The following is an 18,014-nucleotide window of genomic DNA, read 5'->3' as shown; positions in this document are numbered from 1 at the left end:
TGCAGTGTGTAATTCTATCTAGCAGAAGACAGATAATCCTTGACTTAACAACAATTCATTTAGTGACGTTCAAAGTTACAACAGCACTGAAAAAAGTTGACTTAGGGCCATTTTTCATCTGACCATGGCGGCAACCCTGTGGTCACATGATCAAAATTCAGATGCTTGCCAACTGACTCATATTTATGACCACTGTAGTGTCCCGCGGACGTGTGATCCCCTTTTGCGACTGACCAGCGAAGTCAATGAAGTCAGATTCACTTAACAACCGTGTTACTAACTTAACAACTGTAACGATTCTCTTAACAACTCTGGCAAGAGAGGTCCAAAATGGGGCAAAACTCACTGAAATGTCTCACTTAGCAACAGAAATTTGGGGCTCAATTGTGGTCATAAGTTGAGGACTACCTGTACAGAATAACAGAGTTGGAAGGGGCCTTGGAGGTCTTCTAGTCCAACCCCTTGCTCAAAGCAGGAGACCCTATTCTTGTTTCCCAGTGATGCCAGGAGTGGGGTGCCCAGGTAGGAAAAAAATCCCCATTAAATGACCTTGTGAGTTTTATGCTGGGCCTAAGACGAAGTTCAAAAGGAGCCATAGATAATGAAAATTGGACACTTATCAGTCATAAAATTTATTCCTGGGTGGAATTCTCCATTTAGAATTGCTAGGGATGTCTCTAGAGAAATCACCTCGAGAGATAATAAGAGCAAAAAAGGAAACAAGGCTTTGGGGGGCTTTTTTTTGCTGAAAGAAAAAACGAACTGGACGGCGGAGTTGCTCAATCCCGCTTTTAAGACAGGTGGACTTCAACTCCCAGAATCCCCCAGCCGGCATGGCTGAGGTACTGAATTTCAGAATTGGAACAGATTGAGAAACTTGATTTAGGGGTTTTAAATTTTGTATGCATATGTAATGTTAAATATAAATGTGTAAAATGCATATAAATTCTACAAATATAATTTGTGGGTTAGAAAGGATCCACAAGGGGGGAAGGGAAGGAGTAATATGGCAATTCCTCAGGAGAACTGGCGGGAAGTCAAAATACCGTGTTTCCCTTTTTAAAAAATTCCTTTTATTTTTCGTTTTTTCTTTGCTCCTTTCCTTCTGTTTTCCTTTCCTTCTGTTTTTTTTTTCTTTTTGTTTTCCTTCCGTTTGTTTTCCTTCTAGTTTCCCTTCAGTTTTCCTTTTCTTACCTCAAAATTCTAATGGAGATGTATTTTTTTTTTTAAAAAAAGGGAAGAAAAAAAAAGACCCGAAGGATGGATGGATATATATTTTTTTTCATTTAAAAAGAGTCTCGTGAGAATTTTTAGGTCGTTTGGTCGCTCTAGACCAGGGGGTCTTCAAACTCGGCCCTTTTATGACTCATGGACTTCAACTCCCAGAATTCTTCAGCCAAGCACATTGTCTGAGGAATTTTGGGAGTTGAAGTCCATGAGTCATAAAAGGGCCGAGTCTAGACTTTTCCTAGGTCTCTGCGGCCGAGAGACGGGCGGGGCTAGGGTGGGAGGAGAGGAGCCGAGCGCCCGGGGGTTGCGCCTGCGCAGAAGAGCCTCTCCGAGCCACGTGTGTGTGTGTGGGGGGGTGTTCCAGAACGCGGTTGCGTCACAGCGAGTTTCAAGGAGATTCCGGGCGTCTCTTTCGCAGCGGCTGCCGAAGCGAAGCCGGGGTAACCGCAGCCAGCGACCTCGCCATGCCCAGGGGCAGCCGGAGCGTCCCCTCCCGCCCGACGGCGACCAGGTAGGCGTGGGGGGACGAAGCCCACCCCCTCCCCAGCCCCCCCTCCTAAAAAAAGACCCCGGCTTTGGTCCTGGACACACTTTCGCCGCCCCCCCCCCCCGGGTAGAAGCCCAACGACTCCTCTCCCAAGGTCAGAAGGCAGGAAAAGCGCTCTGTGCATGCTCAGGAGCCCCGGGGAGGGGAGGGGTTGGGTGTACTGGACACGAGTTTTGCTCCTGGTACTCTTTCTCCCGCTCCCCCTCCCACACCCTGGATAGAAGCCCAACGACTCCTCTCCCAAGGTCAGAAGGCAGGAAAAGCGCTCTGTGCATGCTCAGGAGCCCTGGGGAGGGGAGGGAAGGGGAGGGGTTGGGTGTACTGGACACGAGTTTTGCTCCTGGTACTCTTTCTCCCGCCCCCCCCCCCCACACCCTGGATAGAAGCCCAACGACTCGTCTCCAAGGTCAGAAGGCAGGAAAAGCACTCTGTGTATGCTCAGGAGCCCCGCCTCGAGGAGGGGAGGGGTTGGGTGTATTGGACACGAGTTTTGCTCCTGGTACTCTTTCTCCCGCTCCCCCTCCCACACAAACACCCTGGATAGAAGCCCAACGACTCCTCTCCCAAGGTCAGAAGGCAGGAAAAGCGCTCTGTGTATGCTCAGGAGCCCCGTCTCGAGGAGGGGAGGGGTTGGGTGTACTGGACACGAGTTTTGCTCCTGGTACTCTTTCTCCCGCTCCCCCTCCCACACAAACACCCTGGATAGAAGCCCAACAACTCCTCTCCCAAGGTCAGAAGGCAGGAAAAGCGCTCTGTGCATGCTCAGGAGCCCCGTCTCGGGGAGCAGAGGGGTTGGGTGTATTTAAAAGGCCACGGGTGGGTTTCAACCGGCTTCAAAAGCTTTGGGGGTTCTCCCTCTCTTGAGAAGGGAGCCTTGGGGATTCCTCCCTCCGAGGAAGGAAGACAGGGAGCGCTCTGTGCATGCTCAGGAGCCCCCGTCTTGGGGAAGACAGGGATCGCTATCTCTTATCTATACCTACCTACCTACCTACCTACTTACCTACCTACCTACCTACCTACCTACCTACCTACCTACCTACCTACCTACCTATCTATCTATCTATCTATCTATCTATCTTCCATGTCTGTCTGTCTATCTATCACACAAGACATTTATAAAATAGGACAGGAAAATCCTGATGAGGCTACCTAAACGTTCAGAAGCTAAATTAAAACAAGCTTGGAGAGCAAACCACTGCCCAAAATCTAAAACCCGAGCCACGAGCATTTTCTATTATTTCAAAGTATACATCTACCCTTACGCGTACATGACCCATGTATACACAGTCTATACATACATGCACACACATATTAAGACGTTTGGGAAAGCAGGTGACCTTGGGGGATTAGGAGTTAATAGAGAAGGAGATTTGCTGGTCCAGACTTGCAGCCTTCTGGATGATTCAGCTAAAAAGGAATCGAGAGGAGAGGTCAGATGAGAAACGGGATCTAAGCCAACAAACCCAAGAGCCGCATGATCCAGGAGACCGAGGTTTTAGTCTCTGCTCAGCCACGGAGGAGTCTGCCGGGGGGGGGGGGACTTAAGTCTCAGCTCATTTTACTTCCCAGGGCTGTTGTTTTTGGGGAAAAGTGGGTGGAAACAGTGCTGGGCATGTTGCTTTGAGCTCCTGAATGGAAAGCAGGAGAGAAACCAAATAAATACAGGAAGTTCTCGACTTACGACCACAGGATCAGAATTTCTGTTGCTAAGCAAGACGGGTAAATGAGCCAGGCCTGATTGAACAAGGTTTTGTTTTTGTTTTTTTGGTTTTTTACTGTGGTTAGTAAGCAAATCGCTTACAAGTTGTTAAATGAAAGACACCGCTTGTTATGCAAAACCAGCTTCGCCGCTGGCTGGGAAGATCGCAAGTGGCGATCACGTGATCCTGGGATGTGGGAATCGTCGCAAATACAGGGTTCCCGAGTGCCCGAATTTGGATCACGTTACCACGGGGATGCTAGGACATTCCTAAGGGCTAGGACTGGTTTGTGAGCCACTGTTTTTCAGTGCTGTGCCGACCTCAGATGGGTCCCTAAATAAATCGTCGTTAGGTCAAGGACTAAAGCTTGTGTAGAAAACAACCCGGATTAAACCCTTATTAAGAGAAGCTCACAGAAATGCAGGGCGTGGGATGAGACATCTGTGTCCCTCCAGAAGCTCTTCCCGTGGGGGGGGTGTTTTCGTGCTGGTTGGGGATAATGGGCTATATAGTCCAGGCCACCTCAAAGGATATGGGTTTCCTTCACTTTGGATGGGAGATGATGCAACCTTATACAACACCATTCTTCCCCTTCCCCTTCCTGTAAACAGCCAGTTTGGTGCAGTGATTGAGGCACCAGGTTAGAAAGCAGGAGACTGGGAATTCTAGTCCCACCTTAGGCATGAAAGCTGGTTGGGTGACTTGGGGCCAATCATCAAGAGACTGTGAATTCTAGTACCGTCTTAGGCATGAAAGCTAACTGGGTAACTTGGGGCCAATCTGTAGAAGATGGTGAGTTTTAGTCTCGCCGTAGGCATGAAAGCCAATTGGGTGACTTTGGGCCAGTCACTAGGAGACTGTGAATTCTAGTTCCACCTTAGCCATGAAAGCCAGCTGGGTGACTTTGGGCCAGTCTCTCTCTTTCAGCCCACCTCACAGGCTTGTTGTTGGGTAAATAGAAGGAGGGACGTCTGTTGGATATGTTTGCCTCCTTTGAGTTATTTGTAAAAATAATCCAAAGTGGGATACAAATAAATAAATAAAAGGCTACAAAAAAAACTACAACTCACCTTCTCCGTTCTTCTCTCCATCTTAACAGTCCAGCGGTTTCTCATGCTTCACCTCCTGCTCATCCTCCTCCTTCCGCCATGGCCACCCCTGCTCCACCTCAGCAGCCTGGTTTGATGGCCCAGATGGCTACCACAGCAGCAGGGGTGGCTGTTGGCTCCGCCGTGGGCCACGTGGTCGGTGGCGCTCTGACGGGGGCATTCAGTGGCGACAGCAGCTCCTCCCAGCCCGCGAAAGTGGCTAGCAGCCCTGTCCAGGTGAGGCTCAGATGGATGAACGCCAGGCCCCGTTCCCACGACACGTGTAAAGTGGAGTTGGGTCCAAGGCCTGGTGGGTGGTCTTCACACGCCACAAAGTCCCCGAGTAGCGTTTGTGAGGTCTGTGGTCAAGTTTCCGACTGACGATACCCAACCAAGCAAGTACCTTCGAGACAATCCAATCTTTCGATGCAAAACTTTATTGAGCACATCGTTTCGGCACTGATGAGAGCAAAACCAGTTCTGGTTAAAACCCCCACCCCTTCTGCCTCTTGGTTGAGGTCACGTTGCCCGATTAAGTGCTAAACTATTGTTATGAGAAAGTGTCCCTGAGTTTGGCCAGACATCTGTTGAACTGTCCTTGATTCTCAGGGTCTGACTTCTCGGTCTCTGGAGTCCCTATTCCATTTCCCTTCCCTCACACACACCCCTCAAGTTTGTTGGCAAGTGGAAAAGCAAAACTATGCTTCAAATTTGACAGTCTGCTTTGGGGGGATCATCCCAAAGAAGGAATTGTAGGAAAGGAGGAAGGGATGTTGGGAGATGGGTCTTGGGGTGGAGATGCTGGACCTGAACCGTGTGTGTTTGTGTGTGTGTCAGAGAAGGTGGTTGGGGGACCTTGAGCCAGCCCAAGAGCCATCTTGATGGAGTGGTCAAGCTCTTTTGCCGTTTCCTAAATGGCATAAGGGTGGGAGCCCCATAAATCCTGGTGGGAACAAGGCTCAATAGGTAGTCCTCGACTTACAGCCATTTGTTTAACAACTCTTCGAAGCTACAACACTAGAAGTGACTTATGACCAATGACCATCTGACCTGACCTAAGCCAGCTGTATAGATAGTCCTCAACTTACAGCAGTCCATTTAGTGACCACCCAAAGTTACAACGGCACTGAAAAAAGTGACGTGCGACCGGGTTTCCCCCCCACACACACTTAACGTCCGTGGTCAAAATTCAGATGCTTGGCAACTGACTTGTATTTATGACTGCCGCGTCCCAAGGTCACTTTCTGACAAGCAAAGTCAATGGGGAAGCCAGATTCACTTAACAGCCGTGTTCATAATTTAAGAACGGCCGTGATTCGCTTAACAACTGTGGCGGGAAAGGTGGTAAGATGGGGCAAAAGCCCGCCAACCGTCTCGCTTAGCAACATTAAATTTTGGGCTCAATTGTGGCCGTACGTTGAGGGCTACCTACATGACCAAACTACCTGCGCTTACCTTGGGAGGTTGAATGTCTCTCCTTGACTGTCTCCAGGAATCCAGGCAGATACCAACCCATCAGCCATCCCAGTATGGACCTTGCCTCTACGAGATGAGGCAGTTCCTGGACTGTGCTACTAACCAGAGTGACTTGACCTTGTGTGAGGGCTTCAACGAGGCCTTGAAGCAATGCAAGGAAGCCAGCGGTGAGTGTTACCATGATGGAGAAGAAAGGAGACATCTTGGAAATTGCAGGAGTCCGGTTGCCCCAGACGTTTTATGAAAAGGCATCAGCTTTGATGAGCTGCATCTCACTTTATCAGATGTCCGAAGCAGCTAGATTGATGGAGGATTTAAATTAGGTGCCTGGGTGGGCAACGGGGGTGGTGGTGGTTAGGCCCCTGCAGATTACATTGGAGACATCACAGGGGCCTGACCATCTAATAATTTTTTAGAAGTCCGTTGTGCTTCTGGAGACCTTTTGTGGTGGCCTAGAACCCACCTCTGCTTCCATGGTGGTTTTAAAGTCTCTCTTACCCCCAGATGGTCATTTTTAGATCTGCGGTGGAGGTTGAAATGCTGTGATATGATCCTTGTTTTGAATCCTGAGGGCAAGCATGGGTCCATTAATTCTTGAGCTGAAGAATTTGGCCTGTGTAGGAACCAAAGGGGCATTGCTGACAGGTCATATTAGAGCCACGTTCCTCAACCTCGGCAGCTTGAAGATGTGTGGACTTCAACTCCCAGAATTCCTTGCCTCTGTTCTCTCCCACTTACATTCACAATGAGCTACAGCCCCTCCTCTTGTTGATGGCCAACCAACAATGAGTTAGATGTTCACCACCAGCCAGGACTAATTGCCCTTCCTTCTTTCTCCCTCTTTCAGTTTTCCAAATAAAGATCTAAAATGTTAGAACTCTGCTTTACAGGGCAGAAATTCCATTGATGTTACCTGTCCATCCTTTGGTGCAATCCAGGGCTCTGCTCAGCCAGTATGACTCCCATCGCTTTTATGAAAACGTCTTGCAGCTTGAGGCCAACTTGTCGTGTCTGTCTTTTGCAGGTGTGACTTCCCTCTTGTGAAGAAATGAGAAAGGTCAACACTAAGCAACAAAAGGATCCTAACGGGGAAAAAAGAGAATTAGCAGAGAATCTGGCCAGCTCAAACTGGTTTTCTCAGATGTAGATTTATAAGCAAGGAAAGGTTTTAAACGCAAGGATAAATTGATTTTTGTACAGAGGAAAGTCAAATAAAAGCAGATGGTTTATTTAAAGCGAGCACCTGAGTGCGTGTTTCTGTTTGTTTAAGGCCATATGAATTGAGCTGGTGTGTAGCGATTCTTTAAAAGAGAGAGATGTAGCCAAACACGTCGGTCCAAGATTTTGAGTATGAAGATCTTTTGAAGGATGCATCTAGTGGACATTTCTCCAAATTGGTGTTTTTTGGGCAGATTCTAAAACTCACAATGCCAGCTGAAAGTGTAATGTTTAGGAAGAGGATTCTGGTTTAGGTCGGGGTGGGGAACTATGGCTCTATGGCCTGTGGACTTTAACTCCCAGAATTCTTGAGCCAGCATTCAATTCAAGTCCGCAAGTCATAAAGGGCACCGTCGTTCCCCACCTCTGGTTTAGACCATCTGGAGGACATTAACTTGGACAAAGCTGATTGGGCCTTGCTGTTTCCTAAGATTTTGGTGGACGCGTTGGGCTAGCTCAGGGGTAGGCAACCTTGGCTCTTTTATGACTCGTGGACTTCAACTCCCAGAATTCCTGAGCCAGTACAGCTGGCTCAGCAATTCTGGGAGTTGAAGTCCACGAGTCATAAAAGAGCCAAGGTTGCCTACCTCTGGGCTAGGTGAATTCAGGTCCAAATCACTGCACTGTCTATAAACAAGCCATATGATGGCTTAGAGTGAGCCGTGGATCCAGCTGAGGGTGCTTCCTGGCATTCTCCTTTTTCCAATTTTGCAAGAGATGGAAATTGAAGATGGTGGGACTGACCCAACTCAGGAACCAAGAGTGGGCAGCAACGGAACTTAAGAGAGGAGCCATCCACTTTGACCCATGAGTTGGAAGTTCTCAGCTTCTCCATATTTTCTGTTGCGGAAGAGAATGGTCATTGTTAAGCAGGCATATACATAGAATGAAGGCTACTGCTAAGCTTGTAAGCCGCCCTGAGTCTTTGGAGAAGGGCGGGATATAAATGGAATTAAAATAAAATAAATAAAATAAAAAAAAAATTGTTGATAGGACCGAGAGGAGCAAACGGTCGGTAAATGGTGGACTTCTTCAGATGTGGAAGAATTGTGGGAAAGGAAAGGCGGAGAGATGTTCAGCTTAACTGTATGACTCTTAATGGCCTTAATTTAGATCTTAGCTTGTTTATATAAAGCATGCAAAGCCCTTAGCGTCAGGTTAAGTCTGCCAGTGCTGACCTGGACCTTGGAGATTAACACAGTCCGCCAAGGATGATGCAACCTTGTAAAATGATACCTTAATTCGACGCAATGTGTGTCCCTTCGTTCTCCAAATTTGGCTTTGTGCAAAACCTAGTTCACGGTCATTTGGCTATTTCAGAGAACAGAAATGTACCTTCTTATTCCTTGAGGATCACACAACCTGTTTTTGCCGCCTCCTCCTAAATGCAAACATTTGAAGGCTTTCATTTGCAGAAGTAGCCTGCATCATTTTGTTGTTGTTGTTTTTTAAAAAAACATTTTTATGGGGACTGGTCAGCTCTCCATCTCCAAGCTTACAAAAAGAGAGAGAGGGGGGGAGGGAGGGAGGGAGGGAGAGGGAGAGACAGAAAAGAAATAGAAGGAAAGAAGAAAAATGGAATGAAAAGGAAAGAAGGAAAAAGAAATGGAAAGAAAAAAAAGGAAAGGAAGGAAGGAAAGAAAAAAGAATGAAAAAAGAAAAAAGGAAAGGAATGAAAGAAAAAAGGAAATAAAGAAAAGTTCCATTACAGTTGTAATTGAACTACCTTTATCATCAGGGATGTGCTAGTAAACCTTTAGCAAGAGGCTCTACCCACTGTGCTTCATTGCCAGCTGCCAAACAGCTGATGGATGCTACAGCTGCAGAGGGGCAACCAGACTTTCGGCTGGCTAGCAAAATTCCAAAAGAATTAACAACAGGCTGTCATGAACTGACACAGGCTGGCTATAGGACACTGCTGGTAACCCACCCTTATTAATGGTCGGCGGTTTGGCGGGTCGAATCCCGAGTGCCGCGTAGCAGAGTGAGTGCCTGTTACTCGTCCCAGCTTCTGCCAACCTAGCAGTTCGAAAGCACGTAAAAAATGCAAGTAGAAAAATAGGGACCGCTACGGTGGGAAGGTAACAGCGTTCCGTGCGCCTTTGGATCTAGTCATGCCGGCCACATGACCACGGAGACGTCCTTGGACAAGCGCTGGCTCTTCGGCTTTGAAACGGAGATGAGCACCGGCCCCTAGAGTCGGAAACGACTAGCACGCATGTGCGGGGGTACCTTTACTTTACAGTTTGGGGAAGTTATATGCAAATACCCCAGGGGGAGGAGTTCATTTGCATTCCTTTTTTTGGGGGGGGGGAAATGTCTGGTCTATAATTAGTTGTATTTTTCAATGTTCTCTACCATTGCCAACAAATCAACATTTTCTTCAGAGATAGATGCCAAAGTTTTTTTTAAAATAATAATAATAATAATAATTAGAGATCGTCAACTTTGCAAAACTGATTTCTAATATGACCCTGCTAGCATCCTCATTCTTGCTTCTGACGCTTCTGATAGCAAGGACTTTGGGTAATATCTTATGCTCAAACAGCAAGCTTTGGCTGCAAATTGCTTCTGTGGGTTACCATTGTTGGATGATACTACGAAGGAGAGGCGGGGGACACGAATGCAGGTTAAATTAATTGCACTTGGATTCTTCTTGGAACTGGCAGAGCTTAAGCCATGATTAGCTGGTCCCATTAGGGACTGACGGACAGACAGAACCCCTTCGTGCAGATGGTGATTTGGGTAGAATATACCTGGTAAGGGGCTTACAGCCTAAAGAAGAAACAAGCTACGGGAAGGGCGGAAAAGAGAATAAAAATGTGGTGGGTGGGTGGGAGAAGGGACCTGTTTGTCCTTCAAAGCAGGCCAGATGAGAACAGAGAATCCATGAACCTGACAAACTCTACTTTGTTGATATAGCTTGACAAAATCTTGAAAGGCTGGCAGTTTTGTCTTGCTTGGGGGTTAGTGTGTGGGCCCAGTTTGAGCGTCTTAATGTTGTCCATGTTTCTAGGGCTTCAAGCATGGTTGGGCTTTTGCAGACCATCTCCAAGGTCATTCCTGGTCTTCAACAAGAGCAGCTAGTACCAAATTTTCCACCATCTGGGCTCGACTGGGCCGTAATCGTAAAATATCTGGCGATGATCCAAATGTCAGCTAGGAAAAGTGAGTTTTGAAGAGGTGCTCAAAATAGGTTTCACAGAAGAGTTCGGAGTTGGCCATTCAGAGAAAACTGAGGGAGCTGGTTCAAGAAACAGGCTAGCTTTGGTCTCAAGAAGACCAAAGGGCAACTTGCTGTCTCTGGTCCAACCAAGTTACCAAAGATGGATTCCAGGAGTCCTGGTCCATAGCACCATCTCAAGAACGTGCAGAAAGGAACGTCCTATCCTAATCTATGCGGTGTGCTTGTGTCTTCTAACCACAGGAGATGTAACAACAATCTCATTACTCCAGCCTGTCTCCGTGTTGGCATCCCTAGGAAGTGCCACTCAGATCTCTTGCACCCTTTCCGGTGGCACCATGGCAACTTACACCATAAGTTGGTTTCAGCATCAACAGCCGAATCCTCCCAAATATCTTTTGTATTACAAAGATGGATCCAATCAAAGAAGAAAAACTGGTGTCTCAGATAGATTTGCTGCTTCCAAAGATGCCAGCCTTAATGCCTGTTATCTAACCATTTCTGGAGTCCAAGCAGCTGATGAAGGCACGTATTACTGCCTAGCTTCAACAGGGTCAGAATACCACTGTGCTACACATTCTGGAGCAAAGAGAATAAAACCCTAGCCCTACTCCTTGGGGGATTCATCTACAATAGCTGGTAAGAGACAGCCAGCTGGCTGATGGATTCAACTTAAGGTTTGCAGATGTTCTCCAGCTCTGATCCATAATGGAATTAATTTGGAAGAATTTGTGATTCAGATGTGAGCTTGGGCAACACATTTGCATTATGAGTCGTCCTCTTTCATCTGTGGATGTACATTAGATTCAATGTTCTTCCTATGGAATTCTTGGCTTGGGTACAAACTGGGTTAATTGGACACGGTTCCTGTTGAAATGCAGAGGGTTGGGTTAAGTGATCACTTGGTCCAACCTGCTGATCTCCAGGGATAGGAGCATGAAAGAGAAAGTCAGTGTGAGCATACATGCAAACCCAAGATATCGGCAAGTATCTCAACCAACTTCAGGCAACAGGAAACTATTTGTGTATGAGGGTTGCGTCTATCTCACCATGCTTCTTACTTGTGGTTAACTGCCATTCAGACACCGGAAACCACAGATATTTTTTTGCTGCATCTCCCAAGGGAGGAAAGAAACCCTTTGTTGATCTGAACGTCTGTTTGATTCATTCAAGCTGAGAACCCAACTCAAGCCAAGATAGTGATTCAAAAGCTTTGCCATCAGGAGGAGCTCTAAGATCAAAAAACAAATTCTGGCTCTTCAGAGGATCTTTGCTAGGTCCAGAACTCCGTTCCTAAGCTTTGGGAAGATCTACATCAACTGGCAGAAATGAATCCACTGGGGTGGGTGGTATCTGCTGAATACTATGGAACTATAACATATAAGATATAAAATGCAACATATAACACTCTAAGTGGACCTTCGGCTGCCTGTTATATTAGCAGCATGGAGGACCTCAACAGGATCGGTGTCAATAGTCAGCTGAAGCCAGAACTTTTCCTTTTAGGATTGATAATGTTAGAAAAAAGCTGTGAAAGATTTTTTTTTCAATATCTGATTACTGCACTGAAATTTTTATATGCACAGAGATGGAAACCTTATAGGAATAGTGGGTGAGAGATCTTGCTGAGATGGACAAAGTAACTTCTTTGATTAGAAAAACAAACAAACCACTATCTACATTTTTAGTAGCATAAAAAGATCCAGGAATATAACATTTCCATGGCAAACAGACCTTGATGGGAAGGTGCTGACTAGGGAAATCAGAGATGACTTTTCAATTGTTTGCGTACATTTTTTTTAAAAAAGTCCTCTCTGGGATTCCCAAATATTCCTCCAGAGATCTGTATAATAATCAAATAAAGCTCACGACGTCCTCAAACTCTAGCTAGTGACAAAAGGGATTAACACCTGATATTATCTATTTTATCCATTTTGGCTGAGCGCCAAAGAATGGAGGCCTTTGAACTATGGTGCTGGAGAAGACTCCTGCGAGTCCCTTGGACTGCAAGGCGATCAAACCGCTCAGTCCTAGAGGAGATCAACCCTGACTGCTCTTTAGAAGGCCAGATCCTGAAGCTAAAACTCAAATTGTTTTTAATTTTTGTAATTTGTTGTATTGTTTTAAAAAAAGAAGAAGTAAAGCCTTTGAGCCAAATTATTTGACCCACTCCAGGAAGGAAGTGGAGATTTGCATAGAGGGCAGCTTTTCTGGCCCTCGCCAGACTTTAAATGAGAAGGAAGGGAGAACTTTGGCTAAGCTGCTCTGATCTCAGTCCGTCGCTATGGCGGTGAATTGCTATGGAGGCCTCACTGTCTTACTTTTTTGCTTTGGTGAGCGTGGGAAGGGTTGAAGTTGAGTTTTTCTCGGTAGGGGCACATTTTAAAAAAACAAAAACGGAGTTGTTTGTGTCATGGTTTTAGCCAGGAATTTCCCCTCAGTTTTCCAAAGCAGTGTTGGAGAAGCAGTGTGGCCTAGTGGTGAGGGTGGATGGCGCTGGATTAGAAATTGAGATATCTTTTGGTTTGGTCCAGCTAAGTGGATCAGTCACTTCCTCTTAGCCCAATCTACTTTACACGGTCATGATTGGGAAAATACAAGGAGGAAGCCTTATCTAGTCCTTATTATTATTATTTCCCCTTCTTTGTCTTCTTCCCCATCTCCTCCTCCTCCTCCTCCTCCTCCTCCTCCTCCTCCTCCTCCTCCTCCTCCTCCTCCTCTTCTTCTTCTTCTTCTTCTTCTTCTTCTTCTTCTTCTTCTTCTTCTTCTTCTTCTTCTTCTTCTTCTTCTTCTTCTTCTTCTTCTTCTTCTTCTTCTCCTCCTTCTCCTTCTCCTTCTCTTCCTCCTCCTCCTCCTCCTCCTCCTCCTCCTCTTCTTCTTCTTCTTCTTCTTCTTCTTCTTCTTCTTCTTCTTCTTCTTCTTCTTCTTCTTCTTCTTCTTCTTCTTCTTCTTCTTCTTCTTCTTCTTCTTCTTCTTCTTCTTCTTCTTCCTTCTTCCTTCTTCCTCCTCCTCGCCAGCCTTGCAAGATGGGAGGTTGACAGTCTCATTCTTTGCAGGTGCCTTTTCCCAGGCTCAGGTGACTCAAAACGGTCCCGTTTCAGTGGGCATTGCAGGGACAACCGTCCTAACTTGTGCCCTGCAAGGCGTGGAGTTTATCAGCCCCACCAACCCATCCTGGTATCAGCATAAAGAAGGAAAGTCTCCAAGGCTGCTCATCTACAGGTCCAGGGAGAGAGCCTCTGGGACTCCTCAACGTTTCTCTGCAGACACGTACGGCAACACTGCCAAGCTGACCATTTCGAGTGTTGAGGTGGGGGACGAAGGGGATTATTATTGTGCCGTGTGGCACAACAATGGGTTCACACACTGTTGCCTTCAGAGGCAGAACTGAGACAAAAAGCCTTACCCCACCGCCCAAAGGGACCAAGTGCACAGGAATAAACCCACAATTTTGCTTCTCTCCTTCTGCATTTCACATACCGGCCGTCCTCGACTCACAAGCATTCGTTCACTGACCATTCAGAGCCACAATAGCGCTGAAAAATGGGCCATGGCCGGGTTTTTTTCAGGCTTAGGACCAATCATTGCAGCATCCCTACGGTCCCATGATTGAAATCCGGACCCTTGGCACCTGGATAGTATTTATGATGGTTGCCATGTCCTCTCTCTCTCTCTCTCTCTCTCTCTCTCTCTCTCTCTCTCTCTCTCTCTCTCTCTCTCTCTCTCTCTCTCTCTCTCTCTCTCTCTGTGTGTGTGTGAGAGAGATGTGACCCCTTTTGCGACCTTCTGAAAAACAAGGGGGGGAAGCCCGATTCACTTTGCAGCCGTGTTACTAACTGAACCAGGGTGGCGATTCACTTAATCAATCTGGCAAGTAAGGATGCACCGGCCCCTAGAGTCGGAAACGACTAGCACGCATGTGCAGGGGAACCTTTACCTTTACCTTATAGAAAGTGAGTTGAACCAGCTATGGGGGAAAAAAAAATGAAGTGAGGATCAGGTAAACCAGACCAGATGAACTAAATCTTCTTTATCGCAAGGCTAAATTGACAGAATCTTGTAAGTCTCAATTAGAACAGAGCTAGAGGGGAACCTGGAGGTCTTCTAGTCCAGCCCCCTGCTCAAGCAGGAGACCCTACGCCATCTCAGCTAGGTGACTGTCCAGTCTTTTCTTAAAAACCTCCAGTGATGGAGCCCCCACAACTTCTGAAGGCAAGCTGTTCCACTGGCTAACTGTCCTCGCTGTTAGGAAATTTCTCTTATTTCCAGGTTGCTTCTCAACTTAATTAGTTTTCATCCATCGTTTCTTGTCCTGCCTTCTGGTGCTTTGGAGAAGAGGTTGATCCCCCTCCTCTTTGTGGCAGCTCCGCAGATATTGGAAGTCAACTATCATGTCTCCCCTAGTCCTTCTTTTCTCTAGACTGGCAAGATCCAATTCCTGCAACCGTTCTTCATATGTTTTTTTCTCTCCAGCCCCTTAATAATCTCAGAATAATAATAATAATAATAATAATAATAATAATAATAATAATAATAATAATAATAATAATAATATAAATAAATAAACCTTTATTGTCAAAGTACAACACGTGTACATTGAGATTAGCTGAGCCTCTCCCCGTGCTCCCTCCCCCCAACACACACTGACAACAAACCCTCCATCCTACCACACCAACTACACCACACACCGGCCTCCCAAGTCAATTCTGCGTAAGTTCACAGAGATTATATCCCATTCAAAAGCCTAACAGCCCACGGATAAAAGCTGTTTTTCAGCCTGTTGGTATGGCTAGCTATACTCCTATATCTCCTACTCGACGGGAGGAGAGTAAAGAGATACTGTCCAGGTTGTGAGTCATCCCTGAGAATTTTCCTCACTCTTCCAAGGGAACCAGCCCTGGCGAGGTCATCCAGTGGTGATGTCATCATTTGCTCTTCTATGAACTTTTTTTCCCCCCAAAGTCTCAACATCTTCGTTGAAAGACTTTTGGGAAAAGTGCAAAAATTACTGTTTTCCTATTGCCACTTTTCATTGCTTGGGCGTTTAGGCTGGGTTGTTCCTAAGATTCTTCCAATGGACCTTAAGCAATTGTGGGCTCCTGCTCCTTTTAACTAATTGTTTCCCAAACAGCATCTTTTCCTGTTTTTCCTCAAGGCCAACCATGCATTCCTCTAGAGAGGACTTTCGTGAAACTTGTGGATTCTGTTTGAGGAGTACGTGAAAGTCAAAACCTGAAGGATTTTTGAACAACTTTGTGGTGCGTATCAGTTGTCACCCCGTCCTAGGACCAAAATACAGGATGACGGCCACAAATGCTTTGGTCACCTCCCAAATGGACTACTGCAGCGTGCAGTCAATGGGGTTGCCCTTGAAGAGTATCCATAAGCTGACAATAGTTGTAAAGATGAAATAGTTTTTCATCTGGCCACGTGCTGAACTGAGTTTGGTTTGGAAGTTAGTGTGTTTTGGGTGAAGGCCACTCCTTTGCTGTTAGCAAGCCATACAACTGACCTCAAAGTCTGGTCACTTCACTGAATTGGGGGGGGGGGGAGGGGAGCAGCTTGGGTTACTTCCCAAATGGACAACTGCACTCTATGACCTTGGCCAAAAAGGTCCTATAATTGGTGTGACTCAAGTGAGGACTGCGTTGCTTAGCCATGAAAATTCTGGCTTAAGCTGTGGTTGTAGATCAAGGACTACAGCAACAGGCAGTCAATGGGGTTGACCTTGAAAACTATCCATAAGCTGAAAAATAGTCGAAAAGGTGTCCGTTAATCTAGGGTACACCTTTGTTTTCTGAGATGCACTAGCTCCCAATCTGCTTCTGGTGCCATTGAAGGTGCTAGTGGTCCTTCTAAAGCTTTCCTGGCACGGGGTGGGGGGGGCAGCTCACTACAGGGACAACCCTCTTTCCAATGGTCTACCTGTCCATCAGATCTTTTGCTTAGGTTCCAACATGCTGAAATCTGAGCATCCTGAAGACAGATCAATTCTGGATGCTTTGGGAAGAGAGGTGGAACTGGTGTCTCTTCCCTTCCTCCTTCCTCCTTCAGTGGAGACTCACCAATGAAATCTTCTGCCAATCACCTCTTGGCTTTGTCCTGGAAATAGATCTAGAGGCTTTAAAACCAGGAAACAGGAAGGGCATTTGCATGCTTTTGCAGGCTCTATCTCTGGCAGCTCAACTTAAGCGTGAGAAGAAGGGGTCCACCTAGAAAGAACCTTGCTTTCAGAAGATCAGTTCTTGCCCATTTTTCCACCATGGCCCAACCGTTTCTCTTCCTCCTCCTCCTCCTCCACGTCACCTACTTCATTGGTAAAGCATCCCGTTGACCGGCAAAGATCAAGCTGCTGCTTCTTCTTCTTCTTCTTCTTCTTCTTCTTCTTCTTCTTCTTCTTCTTCTTCTTCTTCTTCTTCTTCTTCTTCTTCTTCTTCTTCTTCTTCTTCTTCTTCTTCTTCTTCTTCTTCTTCTTCTTCTTCTTCTTCTTCTTCTTCTTCTTCTTCTTCTTCTTCTTCTTCTTCTTCTTCTTCTTCTCTTCCTTTCTACATTTCTGGAATTATTCCTGCATCTCAGTTGCATTTTATCCCTTTCCTTCCCCCTGCAGGTGCCTTGGCCCAGTTCACCATGACTCAGCCGCCTTCCGTGTCGGCATCCCGTGGAGAAACAGTCAGCATCAGCTGTACCAGAGAAGGTGGCAGCATTTCTAGCTACTACGTGAGCTGGTATCAGCAGAAACCTGACACGAAACCTCTACTAGTGATCTATAAAGATACTAACAGACCTTCTGGAATCCCTGAGCGGTTTTCTGCTTCTCTTGACTCTTCCTCCAATTCGGCCACCATGTCCATCTCCAGCGTTCAACCAGAGGACGAGGCTGACTATTACTGTTTGTCTTATGATAGCAGTTCTCAGAACACAGTGGTTCCACTTTATGGGGAACTGCGACAAAAACCAAAAGGCGTCACAGCCTTCCTTGAACGCTTCGCTCAACACCTGTTAGAGGTGGCTGTCAAAAGAATTGCACATAGCCAGAGCATGAATTTTTGAGGTTTGAGCCCTCCCGGGGTCAAGTGATCACCATCTGCGACCGTCCCAGCTGGCTTCCAGCAAACAAAGTCAATAGGGGGAACCAGATTCAGTCCACAACCTTGTGATTCGTGTAACAATTGCAGGGATTCGCTTAACCACCATGGCAAAGAAGGTCGTAAGATTCAGTGCAACTCTCTTAGCAATTGGCCTGCTTGGCAGTGGAAATGTTGGTTTCCAGAGCAACAAAGATGATCAGGGGACTGGAGGCTAAAACATATAAGGAACAGTTGCTGGAATTGGAAATGTCTAATCTAATGAATAGAAGGACGAGGGGGGGACATGATAGCAGCCTTCCAATATTTCAGGGGCTGCCCCAAAGAAGAGGGAGTCAAGCTATTCTCCAAAGCACCTGAAGGCCGGACAAGAAGCAACGGATGGAAACTCATCAAGGGGAGAAGCAACCTGGAACTAAGGAGGAATTTCTTGACAGTGAGAAGACTTAACCAGCTTGCCTTCTGAGGTTGTGGGTGCTCCATCAT

At 46.5% G+C, this 18,014-nt stretch overlaps 1 protein-coding gene and 1 gene segment (V, D, J or C); both read left to right on the top strand.

Annotated features, from left to right (window-relative positions):
• The first annotated feature begins 1,564 nt into the window (after positions 1 to 1,564).
• Positions 1,565 to 7,280, top strand: CHCHD10 (coiled-coil-helix-coiled-coil-helix domain containing 10). The gene is made up of 4 exons (XM_081339056.1): positions 1,565 to 1,741; positions 4,577 to 4,802; positions 6,058 to 6,208; positions 7,066 to 7,280. The coding sequence occupies exons 1-4, from the start codon at positions 1,695 to 1,697 to the stop codon at positions 7,083 to 7,085; spliced, it is 444 nt and encodes a 147-aa protein (XP_081195182.1). The 5' UTR covers positions 1,565 to 1,694; the 3' UTR covers positions 7,086 to 7,280.
• Positions 7,281 to 16,541: 9,261 nt separating this feature from the next.
• Positions 16,542 to 17,493, top strand: LOC308674395 (immunoglobulin lambda variable 6-57-like). The segment is given in 2 exons: positions 16,542 to 16,760; positions 17,051 to 17,493.
• The last annotated feature ends 521 nt before the right edge of the window (positions 17,494 to 18,014 follow it).

The sequence above is a fragment of the Vipera berus genome, assembly GCF_964194415.1.
Source record: "Vipera berus genome assembly, chromosome: 14".
In the NCBI taxonomy this organism is placed as follows: Eukaryota; Metazoa; Chordata; class Lepidosauria; order Squamata; family Viperidae; genus Vipera; species Vipera berus.
This window is presented reverse-complemented; position numbering and strand designations above follow the sequence as displayed.

What these genes read in the sequence shown, in the direction of transcription:
- CHCHD10 (XM_081339056.1), top strand. Translation starts at nt 1,695, where the DNA reads ATGCCCAGGGGCAGCCGGAGCGTCCCCTCCCGCCCGACGGCGACCAG. An exon ending in TCCCGCCCGACGGCGACCAG is followed by an intron (nt 1,742 to 4,576) that starts GTAGGCGTGGGG and finishes CCATCTTAACAG; the next exon opens with TCCAGCGGTTTCTCATGCTT. An exon ending in GCAATGCAAGGAAGCCAGCG is followed by an intron (nt 6,209 to 7,065) that starts GTGAGTGTTACC and finishes TGTCTTTTGCAG; the next exon opens with GTGTGACTTCCCTCTTGTGA.